Here is a 24,349-nt window from a genome sequence, read left to right on the forward strand (position 1 = left end):
ATTTCTTTCTTATTTCTTTCATCATGTACAGATTTAATATCATCAGGAATAAATCTAAATTGTTTGCTTCTTTCCTCCTAATTCTTGAAGCAGTATAAAAGCCTAGAGAGGTTTGAAGTGACAGGATTACAAGCAGTCTTTTGCATACATGGCCTTTAGGGATAAGCGGCTACCTTGCATCTAATAAACAAGAAAGTGAATTCGTTGAATAATGAATTAAGTGGCATAAGTTGTGATAACAGGGAGCAAATGTAACTTCAGACGAATGGTATTTGCTTTGTGTGGGGTTATCTGAGAGGGCTGATGCTCCGCCAAGGGAGACTGAAAAAAGGCTCATTATATTAAGATGTTCTTTTACAGAACACAGTCTAAAATGATCTTGCAGTTTTTTCTCCCGTTTGCTGGACTCCTTTGTGTGCTTCTATCAAATCAACCACCTCCACCAGGGGGGTAACTAGGAGTCTTTAAGTGTTGTTTAAAATGAAAATTCCTAGTGAGTTTTAGATGGGTCACCCAACAATTAAATAGAGATGTCTAATTGGTTCATCCATATTAGGGTCAGCAGCTGGTTACAGAATAAAAGGTTGTGGTGCCCCATTGCATAGTTCTGAACCAAATTAAATTATTAATCTAGTCTTTGCTTCAATATAGCTTCACGGGGATTCCTAACCTGACATGCTGAATGAAACAGAATGACTGCTTTACATTTTCATTATGGAAAATTATATTTTAAATTGCAAATGCTCTCCTATTTAACTTGCATTGCGTATCTCGTTGGATATGTAGAAAAGTCTTCAACAGTCAGTACTTATAAGTTGTTTTGTTAATTTCTAGTTGTAGCTGGAAACTATGAAATCAACCAGAAAAGATGATTTGCATGCATTATCAACTCGCCAGCCAGAACCAGTTGGGCCATGAAAAGCAAAACCAAGACTTAGGGGGCCATTATCTTTGACTTTTAAATTTAAAAGATACAATTAAATAAGTATTTTATGGGAGGCTTTGTAATCTAACATGAGCTTCAGGTTAATTCAACCAAGGATACTTTCATGATAGCATGATAGCAATTCCTTTACAGGCTCAAAGTCTTAATTTTTGTGACCTTTTGTAATTATTTTGATTTTTTTTTTGTTATTTAACTACTCTGAAGTCAATAATAGCTTGTGAAAAAAGTATAGCTACATTCAGTTTTCTAATAAAATGTTTAACAATGTCTTAATAATTATATTCTATTATCGGCAGTAGGCACAATTGCAATTAAGAATTACCATATTTTCTTAGAAATTACTTTGTGAGATGTTTCCTGTCAACATTTTAATATATGCCTACTCTTCACTTTTACTTAACATAACAATTTTACATAACAGTTTACATAATAATTTTAAGTTATGAGATCCCTAGCAGAATTAACTCTAAAAGCAGGTTGACCTTTAGAATGCAATATGATTTCTAAAGATAAATCTCTTAGTAATCACAGCTGAATGGATGTTCCGTTTTTGATGCATTGCATTGGCTGAAGTTTTGAATTTCACTCATTGGATCATTCTTCCGTTTGGATGCATGTGTGTGTTAGCTGTGTCTTTGGGGACATACAAAAAGTTGAAGACCAGTGAAACTTTTTTACACATTAGAAATATTTTGTAAATAACCTAGTTTGTTCATTTATTCATCAAAAACTTATTTAGGGGACATCTACTATGTACCAAGTACTATTTGAGGAACGATGCAAACAAGAGGAAGTAAAGCAAGATAAAATCACTTCTATTGTGGAGTGTACATCCCAGTGGAGGGAAACGAGACCATAAATAAGTCAATAAATAAATTAGCAGGAAAATAACAGAGCAAAGTATTGGAAAGAAAGCAAAGTAGTATTCAGAGAGTGACAAAAGAAGGAGCTTCTTTAGGTAGGGGTTGTAAAGAAAGACCGCTCTGAGGAGGACGTGTTTTTGCCGAGACCTTAGCCATGAGAAGAGCTTTCCAAGCAGAGAGAATAGCAAGTACCAAAGCCCTGGTGTGGGAATGAGCCTGGCACGTATGAGAAACAGAAAGAAGCAAGGTTGGTTTCGTGGGCATGCAACCTGGGTGGTTCCACAGGTTTCCATGAGAGAAGGGCCCCAGTTTAATGCTCTTCTGGCGTCATCTCAAAATTCATAATCATTTTTTAACAAGGGACCTCGCATTATTCCTACAAGTTACGTCGCCAGTCCTGGAAAGAAAACTAATATAGTTGAGTTGTGTGTGTGTGTGTGGGGGTGTGTGTGGGTGTGTGTGTTTTGGAGGGGGGGTGGATGTGCATTAAAAATAAGGTCAGTAAGTGATATTTCTGGGTATGTGTGGTACTGGCATCAGTATAGTTTATGAGAGATTAGTTGCACTTTACAATAAAGCATTTTTGTTTGCTGTGTAGAAAGTGGAAACACTATTTTTGATCTATATTTAGCCAAATCCTCACATACAGATGATAAATTCCTCAAGGGTAATGTTCTGTATATTGTGTATACTTCACAGCACCTTGTGATTAGAAATTCCCCAAATAATAATTGCAGCTAATAGGAATTTGCCTTCTCTTTTAACCGGATAGGACTTCCTTTGAAAGGAACAAGGCATTTAGTGTTCATATTTGAATTCTTGCTTTCTTCCCAGTTACACTGTAGTACCAAATCTGCATGACCATTTAACAATTAGGTCAAATCTTATAGAACTGCTGATACTCAACCATTTTTTTGACCTAGAGAATGGCAATGTCCATGGTTCATAGCAGATTGAAATTGTAGTTTTATTTAAGGAAGTAAAACAGAAATCTTAAAAGCATCTTCATAACCCCTGCCGGATTTATTTAACAGAGGGAAAACAACTAGCGCACGGTTCGTTAGTGCACCGGGCTGAGCAAGGCTGCCAGGCCCGCACCCATGGGCTTCCTTAGAGGTAAATCCACGTTGCAGCAAAGACTTTCTGCCAGTCAGAAACTCCCCACACCCTCCAATAATGGAGTCCGTGGATTGAGACCCATTTTCTACTATATTCTGCATTATAGCAAGTGATGAGGTGCCAGGAATTACTATGTGAGTGGCCCCAAGTGCATGCCATAGTTTAGAGCTGCAACAGGTTACAGGGCTTTGGTCTATGCACTGTTATCCACTGATAACCCTTCCAGTAGGCAAATCTATTTCCATGTGTTAATGGCCATGATGATTTACCCAATGATTACTAATGACATTATGGGATCATGTGACAGAATTTGGCCAGCAGGGGCTTATGTCATATCAGGATTTTTCTGATCAGGACAAAGAAGCAATTTTATAATTCAAACAAGGTAATGAGCTGACAAATTCTCAAAAAACCTTCTGTTTGAGGGGCTTTCATTGTTTGCTTCTTAACTTTTCCTTTGGAAGGGTTATTGATTCTAAACAATCATTGTCAAGTTGCTTCTCACCCAGTACTCTTTTACAAGTTAGCAATACACTAAAATCCATTCGTTTTTGGTTCTTCCACTTGCGTGTTCAATTTCTTGTGTTTGTTTCTTTCTTTAGAGTCTCAAAATCTTCTACACTTTGAACATTTTGAACCTATCTATACATTTCTTAAGTCAGTAGTGAGATTATGAAATATGTTCTTAGTAACCTAGCATAAATGAAAAACTCCTAAGACATTTTTGCCTTACCTCAGAAACATTTCTTAAATATATTCATGATCCCCTTTTATATTATCCCAGTAACTGTTCATAGCCTTCTACTGAAAGGTGACTGCATAATATCTACTCATCTCCAGAATCCCGAGGTAGAAGCATGTGTTTGATTTTTTTTCTATACTCAAGCTACACACAATCTCCAAATAAAAAGTGATAAAAAATTCCAACAGTTTGGATATTAAAATCTGTATAGTTTTCCTTCTGAACTTTACACTGGTATTAAAAATATTCCTCAAATGAATTAATGAATGCTCTCAAGGAACTTATGATCTGGTGATAGAGCCAGACAGACAGTGATTAGCAAAATTAGTTGTTTACAGATCTTAGTAGAGATATTTTAAAATGCTCAGAGCAGGTACTCATAATCTGGTCTTGGGGAGTCAGGGAAGACTTCCTGACATGTAAGCTGAAATTAAACCTATTTAAAAGCCTGCACATGCCTCCTTTCTCCCTAGATCCACGCAACCCTAAATAAAAGGCTGACATACTTTAAGATTGCTTTCCACGGAGTACCATGCCCTTCCCAGCATCTGTTCCTTTCAGCATCTACTCCTTTCAGCATCTACTCCTTTCAGTTTTCCTTTCCCAAAGAACTTGTTCTCTTCTCTGGCTACAAAGGGCTTGTCTAAACCTTTCATGCGGCTTTATTACTAAACAAAAGTTTCATTTTCTGTGATTGATTACATTGGTAGCATAAATCTTGGGAAAAGTTGTAAATAACATGATAAATTGTCATGTGCAAAGTTAACTTTAAGAGACAAAGTACACTTAAGCCAAAGGAGTGACTCTCTAATAGTGGGAATTTCAGCAACTATGGTAGGTGAATGGGAAATTTGGGGGTTTTTTTGAGTCAGGGCCATTCAGGAGCTTCCCCATATTCCACTAAGTAGGAAACTGCACACATTTGCCACCATTTTCTACCTCAAGAACCAATCTTCTTATTTATTCAATTATAAAAATGGGGACAATAAAGATGGGAAAAATGAATAGGTGAGGAAAATAAAGATATATAGGAGAGAGGTGAAAATATGAACAAGAGAAAATGATTAAATTCCTTCCACCTTCCTTCCAAACTATTTCTGCCATTTCTTAGAATAAATGACATCTTTATTCTACAGCCAGCCTTACCCAGTTGAGGCAGCATGACATCATGTGGAGGGAGCATGGGCTGTGGTGTCATAGAGTTTTGGGTTTGACTCTTGGTCTTTCTACTTGCTAACTTTGTGACTGTGGGCAAGTCACTTAACCTCTCTGCACTTCAGTTTTGCTCAGATGTAAAAACATTAATACCTCACTTACAGAACAAGTATGGGCATTATATGAGATAACTAATATCTGCTATGTGTATGTGCTATAATGGACTGATCATCATAATGACAAACTTCTACTAGAATAGTCTGTGGACAAAGGTGACAATCACTGTGAAAATAAACAAAGAAATAATTATGGAGCAGTTTCATCTTCAAGAGAATTTCTACAGAGTTTTATTTGCTGACTTACTATATGCATCCCACCTGCCCTAGCCCTGCTCCCTAAACCCAATTCAGATGTGGTAAATTAGCCCAGGGAGAAGGAGTAGAGGAAGAGACTTGGTTTGCTATAATAAGCTTGTCAGTGCTAATACCTTATGACAAAAGATGTATTTTTAACCTCTTTCACAACGTGGGGTGAAACTATCGCTCTGGGAATCCCTCTTCTAAGGCTAGACACTGTCTACACAGGATGGAGAGGAGCTCTTGTCCACTTTGCCACTTAGGAAAATATTTTGCTGTACATTTTCCTTCCAGAAGGAGTAAAGGTATCTTACTGTTACTATGATAACCTCATATTTTATTATCCCATCAAAACAATAAAATGCTCCTGAGAATTGTTCCCAGGGGCTGTGTGTGTGTACATGTGTGTGTGTGTGTGTGTGTGTGTGTGTGTGTGTGTGTGTGTGTGTGTGTGTGTATGGGAGAAAATCTCATTGTTGAGCTGAAATACCATTATTGTGGCATTATTCACTCAGTTTCTCTAAAGCTTTGGTTTTCCAAACAGAAGACTGATTATAAGCCTGTGTTGTGCAGAGCTGAGGTCACATGTAAACCTTTTTAAAGGACTGAAAAACTTGAAAAGTTGCTGAGTCAGAACTTCTCAACAGCCTTTAAATAAGAGTTTAAAGAGGAAGGAGGGAAGTATTCCCTGCCTACCCTTCTCCTAAAAGCCAGTGGTAAGAATTGTGGTTTCTCAAGACCTCTTCTAGTCTCAAAGATAAACCCGTGAGGCTAGAAACTGTCTTCACCACTATATGTGATAGACTGTTATTTCAGTCATATATGAGTCCTATAAAGTTTTGAACTTTCTCTGCTCGATATCTTGCCCACAGAGGTTGTTTAATCCCTGCATGCTAACTCTGAACCAGAGGGTTAGATTGTCCCCAGGGAAGAGGAAAATATCTGTAGCTAGAAACAATAAACAGCCTAGGTTGAGCAATTTAGACTGTCCTCAAAAGAAGAAAAGAAAGAAAGAAAAAAGCAGGTACAAGTTTGCTTCCCATTTAAACCTAGGAATTCAATATTTTATTGTGATTTCCCCACTCAGAAACTCTGCTTAAAGCAGGTCTTCAGTTTTAAACCACTCATTTCTCCACCAAAGTCTGGATACACCCGACCAGAACAAGTGTTTGCTGAGGGATTCATTAAAATTTGAAGGTAATTTCAGTTATGAGACTCATTTTGGCTTGATAACTGTGACTGCTCTAGAGGAAATTTTCATTAGCTATCCTGTGAAACCCTACCCCACTATCCTGGAATACATTTCCAGAATTCAAAAACTGGAAGGCAAGCCATGTACGCGGTAGTTCCATTCCTCTGCATTTTATCCTTAACCAAGGGAATTTTAGCCTTTGGCCTTCAATTTCCTTAAATGTGAGGGAGAAAAGAGACCAGTGTTTCATTTGAAAGATAAGTTACAATGTTAATCAGCTCTGAACAACTGGTAAGGTTTGGCTTCTACAGGTTTCATGACAAAGCACTTAGTTAAATTTGCAGATACTAAGATTAGTATGTATACTACTCCTAGGGAATTAATCATTTGGTGAGTGATGTTAAATGGATGCATAAGTACCGGAAAAAAAAAACTAATCTATAGAGTAATCATGATTGTGTCAATGTGTATGTCAAGTAAGAATAGACTGTAGGTATTATGAATATGGGGTGAAGTATCTAAACTTCACTCCCTGTTATGTGTCAGGCACTTTATTATTCATCTCCTATAACCCTCATACCTTTTCTGTGAGCTAGGTATTAGTATTTTTATACTGAACAAAATTGAGGCTCAGAAAAGTGACTTGCTCAAGATCACACAAGTTAGAAAGTGGCGAAACCAAGACTCGAACCTAAAACGCTAATACCTTAAAGTCCATGCTTCTCCCAAACAACATAGTGCTGCCTTAATCAGGTAAGGCTGGTTGTAGAATAAAAATGTCATTTGTTCTAAGAAATGGCAGAAAAATCTTATCGTTTCGAAAGAAGGCAAATTCTTCCTGGTGCATAAAAACAGACTCGGCCAATAGCAAGGACAGTTGGAGGACAACTGGCATGGTTACCATGAGAGACCAGGGAGATTGTCCATAGAGCTTTGTGGATTAGCCAAAAAGAGAATGAGCTAGGAAACAGAAAAGATAGTGAAATATATCTGGAGAGGCAAACAAACACATGGCAAATGCTGTAAGACAATTTGTAACTGATAGCTAAATTGTGTGGTAACATCTCTAAATGCTTCGAGCATTTGGACAATAGATCTTTGAGGGCAAGTTAGTCAGAAAGCCTGTGGCAGAGGCAAGCATCTTAAATGTAGAAAGATGGATGCAGATAGGGAGGATGTTTCTAGACATGGGGCAGGGAAGGAAGTGATCAATATGAGAGAAGATGCAAGGCCAGAAAGAGAGTGTGGCCTCTGGGAGAGTTTACGGACCCAGGAGGACAGTAACTGAAGTGTTAGAAGATGAACGGTCCACTTGAGGGCGAAAATGAGGAGAACGGAGCACCCTGCAAGCTGGAAAGAGAGGTTGATGTCCCAGTAGATGGAGAATGTGAACCACCCTCTGTTTGGGGAGTGATATAATTTGACAGTTTTTAGCCAGTCTGGGAGATACAAGATAGACTGGGATTGGGAGAAGTGTTATTCAGGAAGGCCTTTTAGAACGATGTGACAATAATTCAGGGAATTATGCATTCGCTTTGATGGCCCTTTCTCACCACATAGAATTGGGTCAAGGAGCATTTTGACAACCCTCTAGTATAACGACGAAGCTACATTTATAGAATTCTTGCTATGAGCCAGGCACTGCTAAACATTTTACTTTCAGCTAATCTTAACAACTATCCATTCGATATAGCAACTTTTAACTGCCTGACTTCCTCACCACCACCAGCCCCTGCCCTCCGCCAAAAAAAATGGGCTAGTAAATGGTAAGGGCCAGGATATGAAGACAGGCAGCCTGGCGCCAGCGAGTTCAGCCCAGAATGCGATGCCCTGGTCCACCACCTGGGATAGTGTGTAAATGTAGTTTTTAAGCCCCTCAGAAACACCAAAGGCAATAAAATTGTTATCTCTCAACATACAAATGTTACAGCAGGCATTTGTAAATCCCTGCTGCATACGATAATAATATAACAAGCAAGATATTGAATATTCGCAGGCATTGTTCTAAGAATGTGATACGCATGATCTCATTTAACCTCACACCTTATGGAGTAATAATATCCCCAATTTTAGAGGAGAAACTGAGGCTTCAGTTGGGCACATAACTTGCCCACAGTCACACGGTTAGAGACTGAGATAGAAATTCTCCCCTGTTGTGATAAGGGAAATAGTAAAATGCTCAAGAGACTTGAAGAAGTAAGAAATAACACATGGGTGAAGGAATAAGAAAAATGCCCAAAGAGGTTGCATTGAACTGAAATTTCAAGAATGGGTAGGTTGGCAGAAGAGGGCATTTCAGGCTGAAGGCAGAACTTCAGAGGGGGAGGGGTGTCGGAAGGAGAGGCAGAGAGAACCCAGTCACGTTAGGCACTCAAAGAATTGTTGAATAAATGAATTGGTGCATGCATGAATGTATGAATGAATCCGTAGGGACTGCAAAAGCATGGTGATAGTGGTAATTGAAGGGAGGATAACAGAAGAGACATTGTAAAGGCAGACTCTTCAGGACTTAGCCACTGACTGGGATTTTGGTAAAAGGGTACCATTGGGAGAGAATGTTTAGACTGGGACTAAACAGTTGGGCCTGAAATGGCAGGCATGCATTTTGAAACGCTCCTCAAAGAATGGGAAATGACTTCTGGAATTTGGAAATAAGGTCGTGATACACACCTGTCAGTTAACCTAGTTGCTAGTATTGCAAAGAATTAATTTTAGAAAAAAAATGTTAAAACTTTGAAAATACTTTTGAGCCATGCAAAATTGTACAATGCTACCTTTCCGTATAAAAGAGTTATTTATTGAAGAGAAGAAGAAGGTCAAGAGAGATAAAGTAAAACAATAAATTGGTAACAAAAATACTGCCTCATTTCAAGAGAAGGTTCAGTGTTGGCACATTTTAAATAGCTGTCTTCTATGAGGTAGTTTTGAGATTATCTACCAAACAAAGGAGATTTAGCAAAGATGAGCTGTGACCAAGCCAATTAGTACCTTTCCTTTTAATGTTGAAGTTCTGGGAAACTGATTTACATTGAAGAGAAACTTGAGGTAATGTTCTGGGAATGTGAGATGGAAATTTCCAGTCTGTCAGAGTCTTTAAGAGAATTATGGAAGTTGCACCTGGAATTTGATTATTATTGTGACCTCTTTCAAACCCCCCAAATATATAGGAAGGTTTTTTTGTTTTGTTTTGTTTTTGTTTTAAATGCTTAAAATTCTTTACATGATCTACAAGAAAAAGAAAAAAAAAAAAGATGATGATTCATTCAAAAGTAATATGTTCATTCATCATCAAGTGGATGGAGCCATTTTCCAGCAGGTAGCTCTTCTTAAATAACTCACCACCCTTCAGTCTAAGTAAGAACCATGTCCACGATGGTTAGGATACAAAGGAAAATGAGAACAAGAGGGAACTTTTAGCAAAGTTAAGCTATCAGTTGATACAGACTGGGGAGCTTTGATCCTGTCATGATGTGAAGGCTTCAGATGTTAATGGTGACTATGTAAAACAGTCCAGTATGGAAGCATCTAAGATAAAATTCTTGTAAATTTTTGGCCAGGAACCTAAAAGTTGCTTCAGTCTGTGGCTGCAATTTTTGTGCCAAATAAGAAGGCACTTTGCTGGCTCTTTTTTTATGGAAGGGCCAAATGAGATAGATTGGAAATATGTACTTTGAACAGCTAGGCAGAGTCTCAGGAAGTTTGCCAAACAAGATTTCCAAATAAAATGTTTGGGAAAGAAAACAGGGATGGACTTTGCAGATGCTGGATGAGTTCCACCAGCCATCTGTGCAAAAGTTACTTGGTATCACATCAGCTGAGAGCTATGAAGTGGCACAAAACTATCAGCAATAACTTCGCTGTTAAATGGGTCCACTTATTTACCAGGCAGCCCTCTCTTTGTCAAGATAAAGTACCTGAATGTAGCTGCATTTCCTGTGAGGAATAATAACAATGACCAAAATTATTTAAACATAAAGGAATTTTAGAAACTGAACTATTACCTCAGTGCTAATGCATTAGCAGTCAAAGAAGGCAGATTAATTTACTTACGGTGAGCTAAGTGCATTCTTGGCTCACAAAGGGGAATCATTTGCTCACTTAAGCCAGAGATCCCATTTTTGACGGCAAATGTCACTGCCTGGATTTCCCTTTGACAGTCTGGCAACCCCACACCCCTGTTACAGTATCCATTTATTTGTCTTATTTTCAGCCAGATTAATCCATTCTGTTTTGACAAGAAGACTGATGGGTAATTGATAACTGTGATAGACACAAACAGAAGAGTTGGATGCTGAATAATTCAGCACTTTTCAGTATCAATAAGAGAACAGGTTGAAGAATTTGTGTCTCTATTTACACTTAAACTAAACTAAGTCAGCCCAGACATTTATGCTGCCAGTCTATCAGAAAACCAAACAGTGTACATTCGGTTTCCACCCGACAAAATGTTTTATAAGCTTGTAACAATATGTGTGAAGCTGCCAGAATAATAAATAGGTACAGCAGCCCATGCATGCTAATGTTATGTTGTAAGCAGTTTTGTTGACAAGTGCTAATACTTCTTTCATACTATCATCAAAAGCAGCTAATACAACAGCCATTATTTGCTGGCTTTCCAAGCAAGACATGATGGATTGTGACCTTAATATGGGTTAGCCGAGTTTTGAAAGTTAAACAACTTGCAATAAATCATAGAATTATTACAATGCAGTTTAATTGGTTAAGGACTGTTTATTTCCTAAACAGGGTGAAAAATTTCTGTTTCGGCACTTTTAATTTGCAAAGTGCATTTTCATTATGAATGGCAGTTTAATATTCTGCTCTTTTGTCGTGCAAAATATGCAACACACAGGCAATCTATTAATTGGACAAAAATGCATTGCAAGCGTAAATTATCCTTTATATCATCACTTGTGAGTTTTTACATCTCTTAAATGTGTTGAATGGAACATAGTTAAAGATTATACAACTTGCAGGCTACTTCTGAAATTTAAGTCAAGCTTCAGGATGATTTTAATGACTTAAGTTTTGGCAAAATAAAGTAATTAAGTATTCATAAATATAAAGGGCAATTTAAAGAGTTACTGCTTCCTTAAAGCATAGGTGCATATGTTTTTTGATTCAGTAGTCTCAGGAAACAGACAAAAGCACAGGTTCATGTTGCTATGTACTGAGAAATGGAACCCACCCTCATGCATATACTTCTTTTTTTTGCTACAGTATAATTTCTAGAGCAGAAATTTCCATTGGCAAATGTGTAGAAAAAAGGTGAGTAAGGCTGCAGCATAGCTCAGAATTGCTGAATAGCCACCTCCATATGCTTTGGTTCAATGATGTGCCTTTGCACAGGGCTATTTATTGCACAGAAGCAGTAACAAAATACTTTGTACTAGGAATGTTGATAGGACATATGCTCAATTTTAAGGATGCCAGATCTCTCAATGTGTTCCTGTAAGACTGCCTTAAAATGCATGCAACCTATTCATTTCCACACAACTCTGAGCCCATTTCTCATATTTCTTGACACCTGGGCAGAGCTTTTAAAAACTTAAAGCTTCCACTGACTTCAAACATTATCCACAGGTTGGCCCAGCTGAAGCAGGGATACTTTTGTGTTGCCACTCCAAGTCTCCTTCAAAGATATCAACTGTCAGCAATACAAACTGAAAGTTAAAAGTGTGCTTCAGATAGGCATTCCATTCATTTTTCCTAGAGTAAAAAGGTGTTAATGTGAGAATGTGCATTCTGTCGTTTTAAAAGAATAACTAAAGAACAGATTTTTCCATTGAAATCATTCACAAAAGCAATACATTAAAATAAACTGTCTAGAACTTAAAGAAAGGTGAAACCCAAAAGTTTGCAAATTGAGAAAAATTGTTCATCTTTATGTTATACAGTAGCACAGGAGTGCTTCAGGTTTTTAGAAATTTCATTCTCAAAAAAGACAAATATAGTTATAGAATATTAATATTATTACATTAATGTTGATAATTTCCCCTCCTATTTAAGTCCCATGCTTACCTACCCTGTGCAGTTTCTCTGCATCAGAAAAAAAAGTGATGAAGAAGAGGAGATGGGGCAGTGAGAGAGAGAGAAAGAGAGAGAGAGGGAGAGTGAGTCAGGGAGAGATTGTTGCTATATTCAGTTGATTGTGCTTTTTGCTCTCACTCATGATGAAGTGCTATGGTTAGAGTATACTGCCCAATAAGTAACAATATAATTATTTTTATTATCACTAAGTATCACAAAATACTCAATTTTAACAATGATTTAATGTCTGAACTCTATTTTATGAATTGTATAGATAAGAAAATTTTATCAGAGCCATAACTATCATTTAGGAAATATAGGTGAATATAACCAGAGCTCTAATTTATAAAGCCAATATGAAGTTGGGGCACTTTTCAAAGTCATAAATTAATAGACTAAATATATGTTCTATGTAAGGATTAGAAGTTTTCCTGAAAGCTCAGATACATAGAAGTACAATGACTATAAACTTAATCATTTTGTTAATATAATATTTTTAGTTATCACTTTCAGCTAATTTTTCACCATACTTTACTATGAAAAATTACAGCTGTACAGAAAAGTTGAAATAATTTTACACTAAATACCCATATACCTATCACTTTGATTCTGCCATTTTACTATACTTGCCTTTGCATCTATCCATCTATCTTTCTGCCCATCCATCGAATCCATCTTATTTTTTGATTCATTTCAAAATATGTTGCAGCCATTGGTATATACTTCTTCCTAAACACTACAGTATGCATATCATTAGAGTGCAAATGTTGTTTACTTTCTTTTTTTTTCTTTTGAAGGTAAATTTGCACACAATGACATGTTCATATCTTAAGTGTAGCATTTGATGATTTTCAACAAACTTTTGGTTAGCTCCAGTCACGTTGATGAACTCTATTAGATGTTGGCATGGAATGAGGTTCAGTGAATACAGAAGACTCAAAAGCCCTGTTTTCATACCTGCTCAAGTATATTCTGTTTTGGTAGGATGGGTAGTTTATATAATAGGGCTCCATCAACAATTACTATACTATCGGGACTTCCCCGGCGGCACAGTGGATAAGACTCTGCCCTCCCAATGCAGGGGACCTGGGTTGCATCCCTGGTCAGGGAACTAGATCCCACATGCCACGATGAAGAGTTCACATGCCACAACTAAGGAGCCCATGTACCGCAACTAAGGAGCCTGCCTGACACAACTAAGACACCACACCACCAAATAAATAAATTAATTTAAAAAAAATTACTATCTGTTGTATACCTGTCAGGTACAAAGCATTTGGCTAAATGCTATGGAAAGCACAAAGGAGTCCTAAGACACAGAGGCCAAGATATGGAGTCCCTCAAAGAGCATTTGGTAAAATTGTGTGCTGCATACCTAACACGGAATAATACAAGACTACATCTATTTATAGGCAAGTCAGTAAGAGAGGAACTTTTGGGCAATTTAGAGGAAGGAGGTAAGAATATCCTGGCGTGTCCCCTGACTCCATTTCCACAGCATCCAATCTATCAGCAACCAGAGTGACTATTTAAAAATTAAATCAGATCCTGTCATCTCCTTGCTTAAAACCCCTCAATGACACTCCAGCATTCTTAGGAAAACTACAAACTCCTGCGAGGTCCCGTGTGATCTGGCTTCCCTCCCATCTCTGGCCCCATCTCTTCTCACTCCCCACATCCTCCTTGCCAGCCTTCCTTTGCTCACATACACCAAGCTCACACCTCCACCACAGCCTTTTCACTTGCTCCCCTCTTTCCCTGGAGTTCTCCTCCTCCCACTCTTCAAACAGCTGGTCCTTCTCATCATTCAGGTCTCAGGTCCAGCGTCCCCGCTGAAAGGTCTTCTCTGCCAAAAGAAAACCATACAGACTCCTACAACCACCCTGCCCCAAGTCAAAACATCTCCGATGAAGGAGGAGACTTTGCTTGGCTTGCCACAGTATCATAGGAAGTGAGTTTAGAAAGTTTGTGGAGAAGATTATTAGAGCAACATCTGAATGAAATTAGCAATCAGCTAGGAATAAAGAGTCAAAACAATGAAAAGGAAGTGTACATAGGACTCAGTGAACATAAATATGTGGCTGGAAAAGCAAGACTCTAAGAGAACTCCAAGATATTCAAGCTTAAAAACTAGAAGGAATAGAAACTCTAGGAGAAAAGACCAATATTGATATTAGACTCTTCTTGGAATATTTATCATACAACATTTTTATACAGGCAAGAGAGAAATAAATGACTCAGGAAATTTACTTTAGTACTGTAAACAAGCAGGAAAATTTTACAAGTCTACCTCAAACTTTTTGCGACAATGAAAGTAATAACATAAATGAGATCAGAAAAAAAAAAAAAAAACCTCAAACTATTCTTTCCCCTGAGTGGACTATATTAATTACTGCATGAGTTATTATTTGTAAGTCTGATGTAATTATTTGACCATTTAAAACTAAATTTAGAAATATATAAAAATCAGATTTGCAGTAAGAAAATGAGTGTGGCAACACCTGGTGGTGGGTCAAGGACATTTGAGATTTTATATTTGAATATCCTGAAGGTTTGCAATGCATGGGACCTTCCTAGTCTTTGATGACATAGATGACGTCTATGTTAGGCAATGTTTCTTTCAACCTTGACTCCTTTTTTTTTTAATTGAAGTATAGTTGATTTACAATATCGTGTTATTTTCAGGTATACAGTACAGTGATTCAGTTACATATATATACATATATATATATATATTTCTTTTCAGATTCCATATATACATATATATAGAGAGAGAGAGAGAGAGAGAGAGAGAGATTCCGCTTCAGATTCTTTTCCCTTATAGGTTGTTACATAACATTGAACAGAGTTCCCTGTGCCATACGGTAGGTCCTTGTTGGTTATCTGTTTTATATATAGTACTGTGTATTGTTAATCCCAAACTCCTAATTTATCCCTCCACCTTATTTCCCCTTTGGTAACCATAAGTTTCTTTTCTATGTCTGTGAGTCTGTTTCTGTTTTGTAAATAAGTTCATTTGTATCATTTTGTTTAGATTCCACATATAAGCGATACCATATGATATTTGTCTTTCTCTGTCTGACTTCACTTAGTATGATAATCTCTATGTCCATCCATGTTGCTGCAACTGGCATTATTTCATTCTTTTTTACAGCTGAGTATTATTCCATTGTATATATATACCACATCTTCTTTATCCATTCCTCTGTCAGTGGACATTTAAGTTGCTTCCGTGTCTTGGCTATTGTAAATAGTGCTGCAATGAACATTGGGGTGCATATATCTTTTTGAATTATGGTTTTCTCTGGATTTGACTCCTTTTTTTTTTATTATACAGCATTTTTTTCTTTAGTGTGCCCATTATATCAAGAACACATCTACAGGGTAGTCTCCTGGAAGGCTTTTCAGTGTTCTCTCATTTACGAAACTCTACCTATGGATTTTAAACCTTGAATACTTTTGTATAATTTAACTTGGAACAGCTTTTATATATATTATATAATTTTATCTTCACAGTAATTTGTGAGCTAGACAATTCCCTTATATAAAAATGAAGAAACTGAGGCTCAGTGGTTCTATACCTCCAAGTTCTCAGCTTAGCTTAATAAATAGTAGCTATTACTTTTGTTTCTTGAGAGCTGAGACAAAGCATGATCACCACAGGAAATTACTGAAATCGTCATATTCCTCTGCTTCCTCTTCCCACCCCACCTGCTGCAACCTCTCTACCCCCAACCCATTCAGTATTTCATCAACCCTATAACTATTGTGAAAAATTATATTCAGTCCTGGGGTGAGTAACGTTCAGACTTTTTTTTTTTTTAATAGTCCTTTCAAAAAATGTTACCGGACTGCTGACATCTTCATAACAATTAGGGATCCTTGAGGTGTCAAATTGACTAATGCACGTACACTCATTGAGGGTCAATATCAAGGAATGAGAGAAAAACTTAAATACCTATCTTGTGTTTTCATAGGTGTAATCTACTGCCTTGAAAAGGCCATTTCAATCTCAAATTTCTATTAGTGTGTATCATCCAAAAACATTGTTCAGTAATGCTTCATCGCTATCCAAGGGTTGTCCCACTATTTCTCAGGGAACCATGTCAATTTGAATTACAGTGCATGCTACTTAGATATGGAAGAAATAAGTTTAAACTTCTGAAGGAAGACATTGGATCTTTTCAAAGCTGTTGTTAAATGCTATCAAAGAGAATAATCATAACATACTAATTTGTGGATTCCCTCTTCTTATGTTCCTTGTTCTTGCTTCTTCTGTGGCCTTAGGTAGAATTCTGCCATTTATCAAAATCACTTCTGTGTTCAAACTCCCATTCTTCAGTATTGAAAATATACAATTTTCCAAGTTAAAATAATATAATTTTCTGTGCATACAAACCTTGTCTACTATCTGTTAATATATTTTTTAAATATCTGTTACACCTTGATCCCTAATTACTTTATGCAGAAAGGCAAATGAATTTATTACAATATGGAAAAAATCTTTTACTGTTTGTGAGTTATGCAAGGATCAAGTCTAAAGCAAGAAATAGATCTGTATGAAATTTTTCATTGCAATTATTGAATCTCTCACAACTTTTTAGTAACTTGCAACTCCATTACTCTTTATTCCCCAAGGATGAAAAGAATGCACTTTATTTTTTGGCAAAATAAATAAACACCCTGAGTTGGTAGAAATATCAATTACAAGAGTGTCTACCCTAAAAGTCACATTTATTTTGTTTGTTATTGCAAGTTATTAAAAGGCTTCCAGGCATGCACATAAAACCTGAAAAACAACGATTGACTCTATCATATTAAATTAAAATCTCTCCATAAAAAAGTAAACCCAAGTAGTTTATCAGTTAGGGAATGCCATGCTGCCTCAGAAGTCAATACAAATAAGACTTTATTAAAACATAACTAAAATAAAGTTCCACCAGAACCCTCAATGGGAATTGTTTCGCTTCAGATTCAAATATAGAGAGTAAAAACACATCAGCTGGCCTCAATTTTCTTAAAGTAACAAGGGAAGAAAAGAAAAATAAATCCCATGGCCAACAACTAGAATTACACTTGAGAAAGAAAAGATGGCCTCAAAAAGTATATGTGAAACATAATTGCACTTCAAGTTAGACAAGTTTCTGCTTTCAAAGCAGACAATTCATACTCTCTGGTTTTGCCAAGTATTTGCCCTAGTGCTAAGTTTCTTTGATCATTTGTCTAATACTTAATGAATATACCTTCTTAAGTCCATCCCTGCAATTCTGTGTAGCTGCCATGAGTTGGCGGTCCAGCTCATTTTCTTTTGTCTTTATTCTTTATTGCTTGTCATATCATTAGATATTCTTTTCATGATAGTTCTCTGTTTTTTCCCCTGAAGCAAGTCACATGCTCACTTGCACAAAATTCAAAGGATATAGGCAAATTTTGACAATCAGGCTGTAGTATAAATAAGATAGGCTTCAAGATCCACACAGTTCCTAGCATATTAGCTGTAACTCTTCCCATCTCTAGCCAGATAAATGAATGTTAGCACACTCCATCTGAAAGTTGATGTTCTACATTATCATGTTAAATGGCTACAAAATATTTCATGGAAAGGATGTCTCAAGTCTATTACATGAATAATCTGTCATTGGACATTTGCCTGGTCTCTAATATTTTATTTAAATAGTGTCATGATAATTCTTAAGCTCTTTGAACATCCAACCAGATGCAATGATTAGAATGTTAATACTTTTAATATTAATATTAGAATATTAATACTTTTAATATTAATACTAGAATATTAACACTTTTGATATATAAACCAAAAATCAGCAATAGTTTTCAAAGAATTGCCTAGCAAAGTAATTTTCCAGATAGTTAGATAAATAAAATTATTCTATCATTATCTCCAGCTTTACTACTTCCTTGTGTACCCAGCGAACTACAGAAAGCAAAGTAATACAAATGGTTTTTTAATTGTTTGTTTAGCTTTTAAAAGAAATAGCCCTCTTACTAAACAGTATGCAGTCTTTCATGCTGTCTCCCAAATATGAAAGACATAGAATTACTTCTGCAAGCACAAAAAGGGAGCTCTGCATTTATGTTGATGAGTGTTTAAGGAGACCCTAATACGCTGCCAACGTAAACTTATTCTGGTATTTAGATGAGAAATGGGCCTATACGAAACAGTTTCTTGCAGCACAAAGATGTACCTTGAGGCCTGACTGAGCCACATACAACACAGATTAATGTTAATGACTTCTGTATGCGGAAGAAAGCAAAGTGACCGTAAGTCCAGGCAACTCTGCAGAGCAGTATCCTCCATGTGGTGACCTAGCAACCAAGGCCACTTCTGTCTTTGAATCTGCCATTTCAGCATACAGCTTCTTTTGTTGCCATGGCGATAGCAAATAGGTATAGGGTGTCCTCCTACTGGCAATTAAGTGTTTTGACATGCAATAAATCTGTTCACAGTCCATTGGCCAGAACTAGTCACATGGTTCTAACTGAAAAGAAACACATGCACTATTTAGCAAGCATGACTGTCACCATCACAGACTTCTAAGGTCACTTATCATCTAGTTTTCTTTTTTTTTTTTCCCCAGTTTTTGTCATGGCTATTCTGAAAATCTGGATGTTTGATAAAACAAACTTTTATAGTAATTTTTTATTATAAAAGTTAAGTTGTAACCCCATTTGGGAAAAAAGCAAATAAATTGAAAAGTTTTAATGAAGGTGAAGTACACGATGGTTACATGTCCTGGTCAAAGTGGAAGCAGTGTACTTTCCTCTGGCAACAATTTCAGCATTTCCTAGATTTATAATTTTCTCTTCTTGTCCTCTGAATCCCAGAAGTAGCTTCTATTTCTAAAAACCCTTTTTTTCTTACTCTTACATTTATGCATATACATCTTGTTTTCCATGCTTGAATCTAATAGAACTGTTTATGTCATACAGAGTTGGTCTGTTCAAATTTCTTCATTTAGATTATGCAACTTTAAGGCTTTGCACACTGAAGGTATTCAATAAACGTACGTAGAAAATTTGATTATGTATAGCACACATATGTTAAGGCTATTGCCTAAGAAAAATTTAAGTAGAAAAGATCTCACCTTCTAAGGAAAGACACTTGTGTCTCATCCAATAATGAGTAGGGCCAAGAGTGGGATAAAGGCACAGGAGGCAGACAAGTGTGATCCTGGCTTAGAGACAGAAAGGTCCAGGGCCTCCCTAGGAGATAAGGGGGGAAGGGGCTGCCTCTTGAAGGAAGGAAGTGGAATTCGGGCTTTTCTCCCAGGAAAGGGAGATTTAGCCATCAGCGGACTCGAGTGAGTGTCCACAAAGAGGCATGATCCATGTCAAAATACATCTTTGGACATCCAGGTTCCCACGTTAACGTGTTTACTGTTTGCCCTTAGTCATCGTTAGGTCTTCCTGCTTTGCAGCTCTTCTTTAAGAATATTGTGAATTACCTACTCCTATGTAGTCAGTGTAAGTAATCCTTAGTAATTATCAAAACCATTAATAGTCATCACTTCATGGTCCAATTGCCCTTCTTTAGTCCACATTAATTGATGTAGGGAATCACGGGGCCTGTGCTGGTAGAGAAAGATTTTAATGCTATTTAAAGAAAACTTAAAAAGTATTCCCTTCTGACAGAAATTTGCATTCTGATAATACTTTATTTGTATCTTTTTTAAATGTCATGACAAGAAATGGATTTGATTTTGGAGAGGAATCATTTTGAATAATTAATCATGAATTACTCTAATTAGCAGAAAATAATTATAGGTTGGACATAAGCTCTTTAGAATGCAAAGGACAGAGTAAAAGACTATTGGAAAAATAATACCACCTGATAGATGTTGAGATGATTCCAAAAGAAGGCTTTTCTTTAAATCAGTCTTTAGCTAAGGCATTTCAAATGCCTCCCATTAGAAAACAATCATGTTTCTGCAAGACAAAAATTATTAGCAAGCATATGTTGTTGGTCAGAGTATTTAGTGTAATAACTAAAGAAGACATCTTTAATGCTTCCTGAAAAAGAAAATATAGTCTCACTTGTTCCTTTCATAATACTTTCTGGCTCAAAAGAACAATCTTAGATAGATTCAACATATTTGTGCGTTGTAGGAATGCTTACAAAACTGTATGCAGAGTCTGGATTTTTTTTTTTTTTTTTTTTTTTTTTTTTTTTTTTTTTGTGGTACGCGGGCCTCTCACTGTTGTGGCCTCTCCCGTTGCGGAGCACAGGCTCCGGACACGCAGGCTCAGCGGCCACGGCTCACGGGACCAGCCGCTCCGCGGCATGTGGGACCTTCCCGGACTGGGGCACGAACCCGTGTCCCCTGCATCGGCAGGCGGACTCTCAACCACTGCGCCACCAGGGAAGCCCGAGTCTTGCATATTAATTTCACTTGGAGAATGTTTGTCAATGATTGACATGACAGAGTTGCATTTGTGGCTCCTGTCTCTTCAGAGGAGGAGCTCATTGGAACAGGACATGTGACAAACTGATGAGAAAAGGTAACAGACAGAGAATATTCCATTCGCAGTCAGTTTCTATAAGGACTATCAGCAGGACCCAGCTCACAAGGGAGCACAGTCCACTCAAAGCACATTTTTTAGCTAAAAGAGTCCAGATGTGGGACTGAGGAGACATATGCCCCCAGACATGGCACCACAAACAATTAGCTAGTCCCTAACTAACTCTTTGACTTGAACAAGTTTCCTTATGCCTGTTTACCTGTTTATTTAGTATTAATAGAACCCTTGTCACAGGATTGTAACACAGTGAAAATGAAATCTGAGATGAACTTTTCCAAGTTAAAAGCAACAACAGCAAAACATGATAAAGTATTATTTAGTCAGAATATAGTTTTAATATATTTGATTTTTACCAATAAAAACATATTGGCAATGCTAGAAATAAGGAGTATCTGATGTATGGTTGAAAAAAGCGTAACATTTTTATATAAACAGCATATAGGAAAACAAATAAAATGCCTTATGCCTTATTGCATTGAGGAGTGCTTTTATGATTATGGAAGCTAATTATGCAAGAGTGCATCTTTGCAAAGAAATACAAAATGGCATTCCAGTCATTGGTCACGAATGGTCCCTTCATACATTTCACTGATTTTCCAGGTTAGGTTCCAATTTAAGAATAGCATTCTTGCTCTTTGAATCTCTGCTTTTTTTCGACATCACCTTCCTGCTACCAGCTAGAAAGCTGTTTTTCCTGATTGTTCAAAATAAAATAAATGGGATCAAGGCTTACGCATTGAATAAATAAATGGTCCCACCTGCTCAAAAAACCACAGGACCCTTCCATCCTGTCATTATACCATCCTGTCCCCCTCTTCTTGTCTTCCTTTCTTAACTGATATATTAAATGCAATATTATCTTCAGTGACTTGCCATGAAAACATATGTTGGTAGCCTGGGAGAAGAGAGAAAGGCCCAAGAAACTTCTTCATTCTTCTCCCACTAGTTATGGGCATGGATTCCTCTATCTGATTAGCTAAAACAGTCAGCTTTGCAGTGTAGGCCAGTTGTCCTTGTTTGACTAGGATTTCAGGAGAACTTGGCTAGTGGTTGTAATAAGTGACTTATAAGGTTCCTTTCAACCCTAAAATATTTTATTACAAGAAGTCTTACATAGTCTGGAGATGGCTTGAGAGAAAAAGGAAGAGTGATTGCTAAAATTGAAGAAGTGAGATCATTAAGGAGAATAAACACACTTCAGTTTTGGTTGGACCTAGTAGGTAAAGGCATGGGTGAGAAAAATGGACCCTGATATAATATCTAATGAGCCACATACATCCTAATTTCCCAACCCTTATATCTGTTTCTTTCTGAGCAGGGGAAGTGGGTTTCAGCAAAAAAAGACAAGGTTCTTCGGGGAGGAGGGGAAGGAAAGGAGACTGTGTATTTGTTCCTTCAGTGATAGGAGGAACTTACCAGAGAATAAGGAGGTAGCTGCCTCATTCCTAGGAACTACTTAGATTTTCCATGACCTTGAAATCTTAAATGCTCAGGCCTCTTGGTGACAGAATGGGCAGAATGGCTGGAGAGGAAGCAAAGCTTATAATGTTTTTCCCTTCCTTTGTCCTCTGGGCCTTACTCCCTGGTTTTCAGGAACCTCCTTCTCTCAGAATGTTCCCTCATCTGGCCTCTTGAGGACTCTGGCCCAGGAGAGCATATCTTGCATTTGCCTTGACTGAAGGCCACTTACTTCAGACCTAGCTGAGGGCCCTAATGCACATCTTTTCATGTCTGATTTCACAAAAGTAATCTTTACAGGCATGTTGGTGGAACTTGTAGCTCATCTGTAAGGACATTGAAATACACACCATTTACTTATTGTCAGTGGGCTGGATGGGAATGAGTTGTCATATGGCAACTCCCAGAGGAGGCCAAGGAAGGGGCAGATTCCTGGTCCTGGTCATTAGGTGGAGCAGTCACTCTAAACTTTAGCTCCTTCTGGAAGCTTGACAGGCTCCGCCCCTGGGGCCACAAGGGATAACACATGGTAGTCTGCAGAGGGAAGGACATTATCAAAACCCTGTCCTGAAGATCAGCTCAGGGCTTTGTGACCACCTAGAGGCGTGGGATAGGGAGGGTGGGAGGGAGAGGCAAGAGGGAGGAGATTTGGGGACATATGTATATGTAGAGCTGATTCACTTTGTTATACAGCAGAAACTAACACACCATTGTCAAGCAGTTATACCCTAATAAAAGTTAAAAAACAAAAACCAAAAACCCTCTCCTGATGGGATTAAAACCCAACACTTAATTATCTTGGAAGAGAGCAAATGAATGATAAGAATTCTAACAACTTGGTTTGAATTTATTTAAATTACAAAATCAGTGAAACAGTCAAATTGAAGGGGCACATGAAACTTCACAAAAGTAGGTCAGTGGCTAGTGAGGGGTCTGGATTATAGATCTTCCCAATGCATATATGCTTCCAGGTAGAAGAGTCTGCTTTAATATTTAAAGTAGGTAAATATTAATAGTTTTGATTCCCATATTTAAAGGCTTAAGACTTTTAGCACTGTTTATCCTCTTAAATTGGCTCACCACGTACAGAAAATATAAAAAATAAATGGATCAAATCATTTATTACAAATTCTTAATTAATAGACTCTGAATCAAGATTCACAGGCTTTGGTTTAGTTAGTTGTCTCTTCTTATATAAGTTTACTACATTCAGTTCTGTGAACATGGTGTATATTTTTGTAATCTATTCATATAGCTTGAATTTTTTAAAAGAAAACTTTTTCTTTATAGCTCATGATCTAGGTAATGTAATATTTATAATCTATTTCAGATATACCATTACTAAAAATTGTTTTGGCCCTAGGTTCATTGCATCCAATTAAAGAACTGTTTATAAAGTACTTGGTATGTATAAAAGTTTAATAGTAGCCAGTGCAAAAGCACAAAGATGTTTAGGACATAAATATATAAATAATGAGAGTCCAAAGCTTAACTTAGAAATTGTCATAAAAACCAAAAATCTATGGGTTAAAGGCAGAGGAATAACATCCAGCTGGAAAATGAAATAAGCTCATTGAGAACAGGTAATCTCATGGAGGCCTTGAAGCATGGGTGGGATTTCAGCAGATGACACTGGGAGGAAATATGCTGTGGGGAGGAAGGAACATAAATTAGGGTTTAGAGGCAAGATTCACGGGGTAAATTCTTGGAGGAAGCACTCCAATTTAACTGTAGCACAGGATCAACTCTTTGGGATGTCGGCAATCTCTCTTTTCCTCAGAACTCCTCTGGAATGTTGATTTTGCAGTTTGGTTTAGTTCAACAGCCATTCCTTGAATGCTCACTAAGTGACGAGCACTGTGCCAAAGCAGGGGAATCAAAGATGAAAGGTACACACACTCTTTGCCCTCAGATCATTTACAGTGGGGCAAATCCTTTCAAGTTTTAGAC

General features: G+C 37.2%; 1 protein-coding gene across 6 annotated transcripts in view; it reads left to right on the forward strand.

Annotated features, from left to right (window-relative positions):
- The window catches only part of KIAA0825 (KIAA0825 ortholog), a 402,948-nt gene that overhangs the window by 310,415 nt on the left and 68,184 nt on the right, over positions 1 to 24,349 (forward strand). Inside the window, exon 19 of one of the 6 annotated variants that reach the window (XM_049708411.1) lies at positions 835 to 958. The exons of the other annotated variants lie outside the window; for them this stretch is intronic. Within the exon in view, the coding sequence (XP_049564368.1) occupies positions 835 to 853 (19 nt within the window). The 3' untranslated portion in view covers positions 854 to 958. Of the gene's footprint in view, positions 1 to 834; positions 959 to 24,349 lie in introns of those variants that run through there. 6 annotated transcript variants of the gene reach the window in all.

This window comes from Orcinus orca, chromosome 3 (genome assembly GCF_937001465.1).
Source record: "Orcinus orca chromosome 3, mOrcOrc1.1, whole genome shotgun sequence".
NCBI lineage: Eukaryota > Metazoa > Chordata > Mammalia > Artiodactyla > Delphinidae > Orcinus > Orcinus orca.